Source organism: Drosophila navojoa, chromosome X (genome assembly GCF_054131105.1).
Source record: "Drosophila navojoa isolate 15081-1374.11 chromosome X, UAZ_NAV_1.0, whole genome shotgun sequence".
Lineage (NCBI taxonomy): Eukaryota > Metazoa > Arthropoda > Insecta > Diptera > Drosophilidae > Drosophila > Drosophila navojoa.
In genome coordinates this window covers 13,244,172-13,255,272 of record NC_142895.1, presented here as the reverse complement: position 1 = coordinate 13,255,272, position 11,101 = coordinate 13,244,172, and the positions used below count along the sequence as shown (strand labels likewise).

The 11,101-nt window shown below is 38.1% G+C and overlaps 1 protein-coding gene across 2 annotated transcripts; it reads left to right on the top strand.

The window, feature by feature from the left end:
- Positions 1–50: 50 nt before the first annotated feature.
- LOC108656383 (alanine aminotransferase 1) lies at positions 51–10,312 on the top strand. 2 transcript variants are annotated; one of them, XM_018108425.3, is made up of 8 exons: positions 51–245; positions 424–528; positions 3,048–3,438; positions 3,650–3,782; positions 8,304–8,393; positions 8,464–8,726; positions 9,233–10,056; positions 10,135–10,312. In XM_018108425.3, the coding sequence occupies exons 3-8, from the start codon at positions 3,119–3,121 to the stop codon at positions 10,281–10,283; spliced, it is 1,779 nt and encodes a 592-aa protein (XP_017963914.1). In that variant the 5' UTR covers positions 51–245; positions 424–528; positions 3,048–3,118; the 3' UTR covers positions 10,284–10,312. The 2 variants fall into 2 exon arrangements, with proteins under 2 accessions (XP_017963914.1, XP_089120179.1); XM_089264053.1 differs by lacking the exons at positions 51–245; positions 424–528 and having other exon boundaries at positions 3,019–3,438.
- The last annotated feature ends 789 nt before the right edge of the window (positions 10,313–11,101 follow it).

Sequence of the window (11,101 nt, the reverse complement as noted above, 5' to 3'; positions counted from 1 at the left end):
ACCACAGTGGCAGCACTGTCAGAGGAGGCGGCGAGCTGATTTTTAAGTTATCGAAATATTGTCGTTGTTGGCAACCAACAGCTGTTCCCATTTCATTGTCAAAATTCAAAACATTGGAGCACACTGGCGCTATTTGGTTCGGCTTCCCACATACATGCACACACACTCACACACACAGAGAGAGACGCGCACACACAGGGGTACCTTGGAGAATTTATTTACGAAATCTTATTAGTGTATGTGGGGTATGTACACACAGAAATATGCGCAGATAAGTTTATTAATAATTTTTTCGCTTACATATATGCAAACACAAACGCAAACATATAAATGTGTATACATATGTGTATGTAATCAATTTGATTTCTCGCTTGGACCAAATGCGAAAATCACAACAAACAAACGGATTAAAATCAACGCCAGTTGACAACCGTACAGCAGCAGCAGAAGCAGCAAGAGCAGCGGCCGCCGTGTGCTACCAATTAGATAATCAACTGCCGACCGACATTCTATTTCCAATTGGGCCAGGTGCGTATATCCAACTGCAAAAAGTGCAAAAATCGATTTTATCAAAAGTGCACGCTATGCCAACTGCTCTTGATCTAATTACACAGAGACACTCACGCCAGACACACACAAAAAACGCATACACACACACACATGCAAGTACATACACACGCATACAGACGCGAAAAGTAAATAATTTATAACAAAAAAGTCTTGAGGTTAAGTGCGACTACGGTAAATAGTCATAAATTATAGCCTTTGATTCAATTTGCCGTTTTGCGTGCCGCCTCCAATTGGATTGCGTGCGAAACACCGCAATTCTCACCAATTTTCCCAATCGGCAGAGCGGCTAAACAAAAGCAACAGCTGGATTCCAATTAGCTTAGCTGATGTGTCAATTGGGAATTGTTTTTCCACCTAAATATTTGACAAACTGCTCAATTAGTTAGGCGCCGATTTTCTTTTGTTGCACCTGCGTTTATTAATTTCTGTTTTGTTTATATTTTTTTCTGTTACTTGCGGCTTAATTAAATACAATTCATATCTTATCTGCGCAAGGCCAAATGCCGAATGCCGAATGCCATTTGCATAGTTGGACTCTTCCAACTGGAATATTGCAATTGGAGCAGCTGCTGTCATTGCATAACCAGATATCGCCAGTCCAATCAGATTATATTGAATATTCTATTGATTTCATGCATGCACAGAACAATGGAGCTCAGTGGGGACATATGCTGGGCTAAAAATACATACATATGTATATGCGATAGCATTGTTGACGCGCCCTTTTAGCACCTGAACGCAGGTGCTAACTGATGTTTTTGATAACAGCATATTGATTGTATTCATTTTTCTTTTGCTATACTTTATGTTGATTTATACACTCTTATAATGCATACATATGTCCACATATACACTGCGAGATATATATTGACTAAAAAGATAAATTAGCAAGACTTAAAAAAAAGAATTTAACAGCTTATTTTCGAAGAGCTTTTCATCCTATAATATTTTTAAGACTGCACTCAGGTTCAGCTCTCTTCAAGCAAGCCGAGTCTATTGTGGAATAATATAAGAAAAGCAAACTCATAAATCTTTAATCGAGCTTAAATATTCCCTAACAGCCATAAAATCTTGCTTTGCTTATTTTCAGTTTCCAAATATTAATATTTTCATAAGAACAATCTAAGCAACTTTGGCCAAGCTGTTAAGACACTCAAAAGCTCATCGTAAAGTTGCTTATTCATTTTATTTATGTTGAAATACTATACAAACAGATAGCCGAAAAGTATATGGCATTTCTTTCTGGTAAAGCTATTGCCCATCTCTTTTTAGTTGTGTATAGATAATATTTCACATATACATATATAAATGTGGATATAGATATTCATACATTATGCATTAGTTATACCTGTTATTGTATTGTTTTTTTTTTTTCATGATCTTTTTGGCAAACACTTTCATAGAACCGTCTCAATTGCGCACATACGAATCCAAAGTGCAAAATTATTGCCAACAAGGCCTTGTTCTCTATATATATATGTATATATATACTAGTGTATAGTCCAATATATTTGTATTCACATATATAGTAAATCTATAGCATAAGCTCGGATCTGTTTGGACTTAGGCTGAGACGTCACTGATAAGACGTGTTTTGTTGTCTGTCAGACTGAAAGTCAAAAGTACATGAAATTTTGATAGCGTGTGTTTACATATACATATATATAGCGCACTATAGACCCATTAAATCTTATACATAAGCCAAGTGCTATCTAAATGGGACCAAGCAAAAGCCACTGTCATGCAAGAAAGTAAAAAACAAAATCATAAAACTTTTTAAATTGGCCAAGATGAAGCAAACATTTTGAAAATAGCCGCAATATAAAATTCAAATTGTTCGCGATCGCCATTATCGATTACTATCGATAGCTGGTCAAGCAAAAGATGCTATGGTGTGACCATGCGAACCAATAAACAAAATGCTCAATGTCCGTTAGAAAGCTCCAAAGGATTTGTCCAGCTCTTATACTTAGAAAATAAAATTTATTATTAGCTCTTATCAGGAAAGACTGTGTCTTGGCAACAGAACAGTTAATTGTTTTTTTTCTCTCCATATAGTTGAATTGTAGCCGTTACGGTTGGGGGCCTATGTGTGTGTGTATCGATGCCATAAATTTATTTTAGTTAGCTTATCGCGTTTGATAGCAAACAAATAACCGAACAAGCAATCATAAATATGTATATGCATACAACAACACATACATACATACATCTGTGTATGTATTTTACCAATGGCAAGGTTAATGTCAATACCAATGCCAAACCAAGTTTTCAAACTCTTATAAATTGAGTTTAAGCGTACGCTCTTATACACACATATACACACGCGCATTTAAGACGAGGCGAGCGTTTGTGTGTGTACTTGGTGGTGGTGGTGCTTTTTCGTCTTTCGCTTTTTGCACTGGACTTTTGTGTTCAAACCATTTTATGTATCTCACTTAACGACAGACACTCTCTTTCGCTGTTTCTCTTTTTAGCATTGTGTGTGTGCGTTTGTTTTTACCGTAATTAAATTCGAAGTAGCCAAGCGAAATTAACCGTGAGGAAAATGAGTCGCCAACTATTAAGGAATCCGTCAACGCTACAGCGTGCTGCCACTGCAGTTGTGACATCGGGGCTGCCGCATCTGGAGCATAGCAGTGGCCGCATCTGTCAGCTGCAGCAACAATGTAAACTGCCGTCGAGCGTTGCCATTCGACGCTGGAAATCGCTGCTACATAACAATAACAGCGCTCAAAAGCCAGCAACAGCAGCTACAGCCACAACGGCGTCGACGACGGCAACGACAGCGACAGCGACGCGACGCTGCAGTCAAGCTGAAGCATTGAACGCGCGTGGTAGCCATTCACCGTTTAACGCTCCTGTTCGGTTAGTAGTCCCAAAAAATTTATTCTTTTACTCGTTGTTTCGTCTTTTCTTTTTACGTGTTTTTCGATTTTGTTTTTGTTTTGTTTATTTTTCAATATATTATTGAAGTGCCAAACGGAGGCAAAGCCAAACGAGTTTGCATTTGACATTAAGCTGTGAACTTTAATTTTTGATATCGTTTTCCCGTTTATTCCGCCTTTTTTTAATATAGCAACATGTCCACCGCTAGCAATGAAAAGGTCCTCTCCATGGGCAACATTAATGCCAACTATAAGGCCATGGAGTATGCGGTTCGTGGACCGATCGTCATTCGCGCCGGAGAAATTGAAAAGGAACTGTTGAAGGTAAGTGCGCTTTACCCCTTCCAGTTTGCTGGAATGCTGCTCTCTGAATTTACATTGCGTGCTTACACACACGCCATCTACCGAGCGCCACGGTGTATTGTTGTTGTTTTTTTTAGTGTGCTTTGGTGTTATTTTCTCTCACTACGTTTCGCACTTATAAATTGTTTGTATTTGGCGCAATTGTTATCCCTTCATGTGAGTGCTGGCTTTACGTGTGTGAGTGTGTCAGTGCGAAAAATTTGTATAAGACCATGCCGAAAATGTAAATTTAAAACATTTAATTATCTTTAAACTCTTTGTTTTTCATTTATTAAACTTGAAGTTCAATTTAAATTATACAACAATTATTATTGTTGTTCAATTCTCATAGTTATAGAAAAATTAGAACAATTACAAACTCTGGTCGAAGCATCTACGACATAATTATCGGTTATTTTGAAGCTTATCTAGAATTTGATAAGCTCTATTAACAATTGAACTTCAACATGCTCATAAAATAATTTTTATGAAACAATTTACCATCCGCAGCTGGCTCTAATTATTGTTTGTTTTCATCATTCCATCATTCCCATCTTGTTTGTTCCAGCACTTGTAATTGGGGTCACATTTTTTCAATTATCTGTTTTTAAATTTCAATTTCGTTCGGCTTAAGCTATAAATTATACGCACATACGCTTATTGCTATGCGCTCTCACACTCTCCTCTCACTTTCTACTCCTCTTCACTTCTTTTAATTTTTCGTTCTGCCCACCCAGTGCCCAATTTGGCGAAAGTCAAGTTCAGTGAACGTCCTTCAAAACACCGGCAGCATCCGCCAGCGCTACTGGGGCTTTCTTTTCGCTTATATAAGTTGAGCAAGGGTGTGTTTGGGAGTGTTGTGGAGCTCTTGGGATGGCTGATATGGATGCTGTTTGCCAATTGCATGGGGCGTTGTTATCAAACAAACAAACAAACGGCAACAAACATGCGCGTGAGCTTTGACTTCACAGCTACAGTGGGCACCCGAAAAAATAGACTTTGGATATTATATGAAAGTGATTAGGCAAGTTTATATTTACTACATAAAGACGTGCGTATATATGCATGCATACATATGTACAAATATGTAAATAATAGAATAGCATACATATTTATTTAGACATTGTCCATTTAGCGCGTGTGTACTGTACAACTTACTATGTATATACACCCACCCACACATTTTCGTATTGTCATATTTTCGTTCGGCTTTGTTATATTCCAGCGCAACGCAAAATAAATTCTCTTCGAATTTGATGAACTAAAACTGACAATGCGCTTCACCCCCAGCTCGTCTTCACCAACATGTACCGTTGTGCACGCTAAACTGCAGCAGTCAATGCATACATGCATATGTACGTATGTGCCTACATGAACGTAATTAAATGTATGTACATATGTATGTGCGTGTGTGTCTGTAAGTCATCATGTCTTCCATTGTTTAGCTTACGTTCTTTCTCATTTCAACTTTTTACATTTTGTTCTGTGTGCTGTTGCTGCTCTCTACTGTTGCTGCTTCTCTCTACTGTTGATACTATTCCTCTCCTTCCCCTTCCTTTACAGCCACTTGGCTCACTTCCTCATTCGCATCACTTGCTCTTTCATGCATAATTTTATTTCTCTTCTAAACGGTGGCATCTCCTGTTGTTGTTTTTGCTTTTGCGTTTTATCAAACTCGTTCAGCCGGCTCTGCGCTGCTTATGATAAACACGCACTTCCAACAATTTGACAACTTGCCAAATAGGCAATCCAAGCGTCTGTCAATAGAAAATACTTGACATTGTTATAATACACACACATACATACATATGTACATGTATAGGGAGGCATGGCTACATACATGTATATGTACATACATACATACGTAAACTTTTGATCTCTTATAAAGGCATGTACATATGTATGTATGTATGTGCGTAGCGTCAATCTATTGGATTTATTTTGAATGTTGAAATGAAGCGTAGTTGCAGATAAGACAAGCCGCCAAAAATGTATGGAATGAAGTATTGCTGTAATATATTAACATAATGTTACTCTGTTAAGCTGTAAATCTTCTTCTGTCTGTTATTGATATATGTATGCAAGTGAGCTTTACAGTTGTTTTTAGGCAACACAATGTTGGATTGATGCGCTTTGGCTTTCTGCGTAGTGTTAATGCGCTGTAAATTTGTTTTAAAAGTTTGCGTATAAATATGTGCTTAGAGTAATCCCATATTAGTTTTTCGCTCATTAAATTTGATATTAGCTTTTTATTGGGTTCAGCTTATTGACTTTGATTTGACCCACAGCCCACGCTCACTATCTCTCAATTACTCTGTCAGTTTCGCTCTCTTCGATCTCCGGCTGCCCTCTTTTGCTGATTTGCTTTGCTTCGAACAGCGATAAATGCCTCGATTGCCATATTAGCGAATGAACGTTAACAAATTGAACTAAGTGCGGAGCACTCATACACACACACACGCATGTAGGTCTCTATGCAACTGTACACACCTTTATTGTTTGGCTAAGAGATATGTTTGTATGTAGTATAAAAACAGGCAGTTGATGGAAATGTTTTTTTGCAATCTTAAGTACAGAATTAACAAATTGAAATATACATACATATGTACATGTGTATATAGTATGTATGTATATTAGTGTCATTTAGAATGAGCTTGAAATCAATTCATTAATATTAATGCTCTAAGTGGTAAATGTAATTTTATAACATATATACATACATATGTACATATATGTAAATATATTATTCATTCATCATATCATACAAGCACTCTTAGAATATAAAATTTCTTAGGATCAAAATCTTGGGTATTCATGGGTTAATGAATTGAATTGTTGTTTATATCACTAGATTTTTATATATATACATATATAAAAATAAAGCATACGTCTTGAGAGACAGTCACAAACATGCATATATATAAATTAAAAAAAACAAAACATTAAATTTGATAAATAAAAGCTAAAATTATATAGACTATATTGTTTACTTGAATGTTTTTCAGAAATACTTTAAAGCAAAGTCTTATCAAAATCGTAATACTATAACTCAAATGCATACAGTCTATAAGGGAGGGTATACAAAAGTCGACTTAGCAGGCATTTCTCACTCACTACATCTCTCTATCTCTCTCTCACTCTCTTTCTGGCTGTTGTTAACTTCGCTAACATTCTGTTAATTTCTATTGTGGTGCTTGCGGGCGTTACATTGCCCATCATTGGCCTTACACTCTTTCCACACTTGTTGTTGCATTTGTGCAGTTATTGCAACTATGTGTGTGCGTGCAAGTGTGTGTGTATGTATGTGTATGCATGACTTAATTTGTGGTTCGTGATTTGCCAGGCATTCTGTTCTCTGCCCAGTTCTGCTTGTATTTTTCATTCAAATGATAAATTACTCATACGAACTGCTGTACAGCAACAACCCCAACCCTAGTCCCTGCCCGCTGTGGCGACCCGCTTCGTTTGGGTGCTGTAAGCCCCCCCCCCCCCCCACTTGCACTCGAATTACTTATTGGCATGCACACATACACACATACATGCTATATAGTATATATACTATACTATATTTAGTATATGCACTTACTTGCATTGTCAACTACTTGACGCCTTCGGCCAGCCCATCTGCCTCTCCCTCTCTTCCCTTCTCTCTCCAGTTTACATTTCAAAAGCCAATTAAGTCTCCCATTCAATTAAGAGGTATATGGGTTTTACTTCACTTTAGTAAATGAACTAAATTATATATATGCTCGCTCACAAAATTCAAGAGAGTTTATTAGCTGACTACTCTTTATAGCAGGAAGTAATTGAAATTCATAAGCAAAGAGATTCGAACAAGGCTGGTCTTTAAATTTCAGTTTATGGTAAAGAATGCATTCACATTCGACTTTATGGCAAATGTTTATTATGGCATTCTTCTACTTCTTCATTTTATATCAAGAACTTGACTGCAATTTTCTTTAGATCAAATTTAAGCTCGTTTTATAGCAAAAGTGGGCATAGAATAATGTTTATAGTAAAAAGCTCCATTAAATAAATCTGAAAGTTTCTTTTATAGCAACTATTAGCAATATTCTTACTTTCTCACTCACGCCTATCTCTCTCTCACACACTCCCATGAGGCTCAAGTTTCGCTTTATTGAATTATGATTCACACGTCGGAACTAGTTCGCTTCGTTGCCATAATTATGTATAATTTGATGGTCGAGCTAGTTTTGGCTATTAGATTTAATTGAATACGAAATTGTGATTAGCCGTGATTGTTTGATTGCCGCCTTTCCTAATGAGCCAACTAATTTGGCCAAAACAGAGCGAGTCGAAATAGAGGGGGAAAAACAAAACTGCATATCTTGATTAACATATTCGATTCGCACGACGGCGCATTAAAATCACATTAGAGCCTCGTTCCACTCGGGAGACTTGGCTCTAATCATGTTAATACATATCAATTATTATTTAGTTATTTAATTATTATATTCTCTATTTTATTTCTTGCGCTTGCAGGGTGTTCAGAAGCCATTCGACCGGGTCATCCGGGCCAACATTGGCGATTGCCATGCGATGGGCCAAAAGCCTTTGACCTACTTAAGGCAGGTAAGTGAAAGAGCTAGCTATATATGAGCCTCTAGACAGTACAGTAATCACTCGCTTTGCTTTGCTATAGCTGATGGCTTTGACCATGGAGCCGCGTCTGTTGAACTCCCCCGAATATCCGGACGACATCAAGAAGCGCGCTTGTGATTTGCTCGCCGCCTGTGCGGGCGGTTCGATGGGTTCCTATACCGATTCAGCTGGCTTGGAGTTTGTTCGTCGCCAGGTCGCCGCCTTTATAGAGAAGCGAGACAATGGCGTGCCCGCCGATTATCAGAATATTTATTTGACCGGTGGTGCGTCGCCGGGCATTAAGAGCATTCTGGCACTGCTCAAGTGAGTATGGAATGGAACTGGAACTAGTTCAATTGCTAACAAACTGACTGTTATAGGATTTAGATGGCTTAGCATAGTTTATTGAAGAAGTTTTTAATAGTTTATAAAGCGAATTCTAGCTGTTAGTCAGTTTTGAACTGAAATGAACTAGTTCTTTTGATTCAAAAGGCAATAGATGGGCTTACAAACCGTTGCTTATCACAGTTACTTTTTGACTATAGAAAGCGTCATCTAATATTTGTAATAACTAACTTTGAACTAGTTCTTTGATAGCCTCTAAATGAACTTGCTCTTAAACCATTTCAATTATGTAGAGTGAGATAAACCTTAAGAATAATTTATTTTGGATTTCTTTAACATTGTTCAAGTATTATGAACAATCTGTTAATCAACCTTGGCTTTTAGTTCACGCTTTTGGAACCAGTGAACTAGTTCTATCATCTCAATAAGAACTATATCTTTTGCAAACAGATATAACCGTAATCAACTTCTTTTATTGAACACAGCTGCCCGATTGATGGTGTGCCGCCGGGCATTATGGTGCCCATACCACAGTATCCACTGTACTCGGCGACCATCACAGAGCTGGGTATGTGCCGTGTGGATTATTTCCTGGACGAGGACAGATGCTGGGGACTCGATCGCAAGGAGCTGCAGCGAGCGTACGAGGAATCGAAGAAGAAGTGCAGTCCGCGTGTGCTGGTTGTCATCAATCCGGGCAATCCCACCGGACAGGTGCTCACCCGCGAGAATATCGTCGAGATTATCAAGTTTGCATACGAAAACAAGCTGGTGATCCTGGCCGATGAGGTGTACCAGGCGAACGTGTACGACAAGAACTCCAAGTTCTACTCGTTCAAGCAGGTCATGAACGAGATGGGCGGACCGCATCGCCAGCAGGAGTTGGTCAGCTTCATGTCCGTTTCGAAGGGCTACCTCGGCGAGTGCGGTATACGCGGCGGCTACATGGAGGTGCTGAACTTGTGCCCCGAGGTCAAGGCGGTGCTCACCAAATCGATTACGGCCCAACTCTGCAGCACCACCGCCGGTCAGGTGGCAATCAGTGCTCTCGTGAATCCGCCCACTCCCGGCGAGCCATCGTATGGGCTCTACGAAAAGGAGAAATCCGAGGTATTGAATGCGCTCAATGAGCGTGCCGAATTGGTCTACAAGACGCTGAGCAGCTTCGAAGGCTACACGGTGAATCCGGTGCAGGGCGCCATGTATGTGTTCCCCAAGATTGAGATACCGCCCAAGGCGGTCGAGGCGGCCAAGGCTAAGAACTTGCTGCCGGATGTCTTCTACGCATTCGAGCTGCTCGAGACGACAGGTGAGTAATCCCCAATGGAATATAACATAGAAGAGCTCCATATAACCCATCTCTCTATCTCTCTCTCTCTCTGGGCAGGTATTTGCATTGTGCCTGGCAGCGGATTTGGCCAGTTGCCCGGCACCTATCACTTCCGTAGCACCATTTTACCACAGACTAACGTATTGAAGGAGATGATGGAGAAATTCCGCGTATTCCATGCCGAGTTCATGAAGAAGTATAAGTAGATTGCGTACACTCGAGTCAGAACCCAGAATTTTTTTTTTTTTTAATTTGAAACTTACGAGTAATAAAACTTAGTGAAAAGCAAATCCAATTTATGTAATATCGTGAAGCTGACATACGTTTTTGAATTTCGAGATAAATGTTTATCTATATGTAGATATATACTCACATATATATACATATGTATATTGGCCATATGTTTATGGTTGTTCTTTTTTTTTTTTAAGAATTGAGGCACATTACAAAATTTGACAATAATATTTGTTCAATTGTTTGCTTTGTTGCATTCAATATGATATTGTTAGTAATATATATATATACATATATATTAATCAGATGTGGATATTATCACGTACATATATACCATCTAATTATCCCGACTTAATGTTATCTATTGTGTTATTGTTGATCAATTATTATTATGAATAATATTATATATATATACAGATATACAAATACAATTGGCATTCAGAATTCGAAATTGGTTTGATGGGCATTTCATCGCACCCAAAAAGTATGCAATGTCTATTTGTGAATTATATGCCTCTGATTTATTGTCATAGCACATACTCTTTAATCCCAAATACCATCTATATTCATTAATCAATCTACAATATATCAATAGTTAAGTTGCTTAAAAATATATGTATATAAAATATAAAGAGTCTATTTCACTGCTTTAAACACTTTGACTTTCCGCTCTGTTTTGCTTATTGCTGATCCACTATGATGCTATCATCGTCCACAATCCATTATCAAATTTATAGTTTACGGGATTTTTCAGTTTAATCTAAACTTATTCCCCATTCTATTGCATTCT

What these genes read in the sequence shown, in the direction of transcription:
- LOC108656383 (XM_018108425.3), top strand. Translation starts at nt 3,119, where the DNA reads ATGAGTCGCCAACTATTAAGGAATCCGTCAACGCTACAGCGTGCTGCC. An exon ending in CCGTTTAACGCTCCTGTTCG is followed by an intron (nt 3,439 to 3,649) that starts GTTAGTAGTCCC and finishes TTTTTAATATAG; the next exon opens with CAACATGTCCACCGCTAGCA. An exon ending in TTGAAAAGGAACTGTTGAAG is followed by an intron (nt 3,783 to 8,303) that starts GTAAGTGCGCTT and finishes TTGCGCTTGCAG; the next exon opens with GGTGTTCAGAAGCCATTCGA.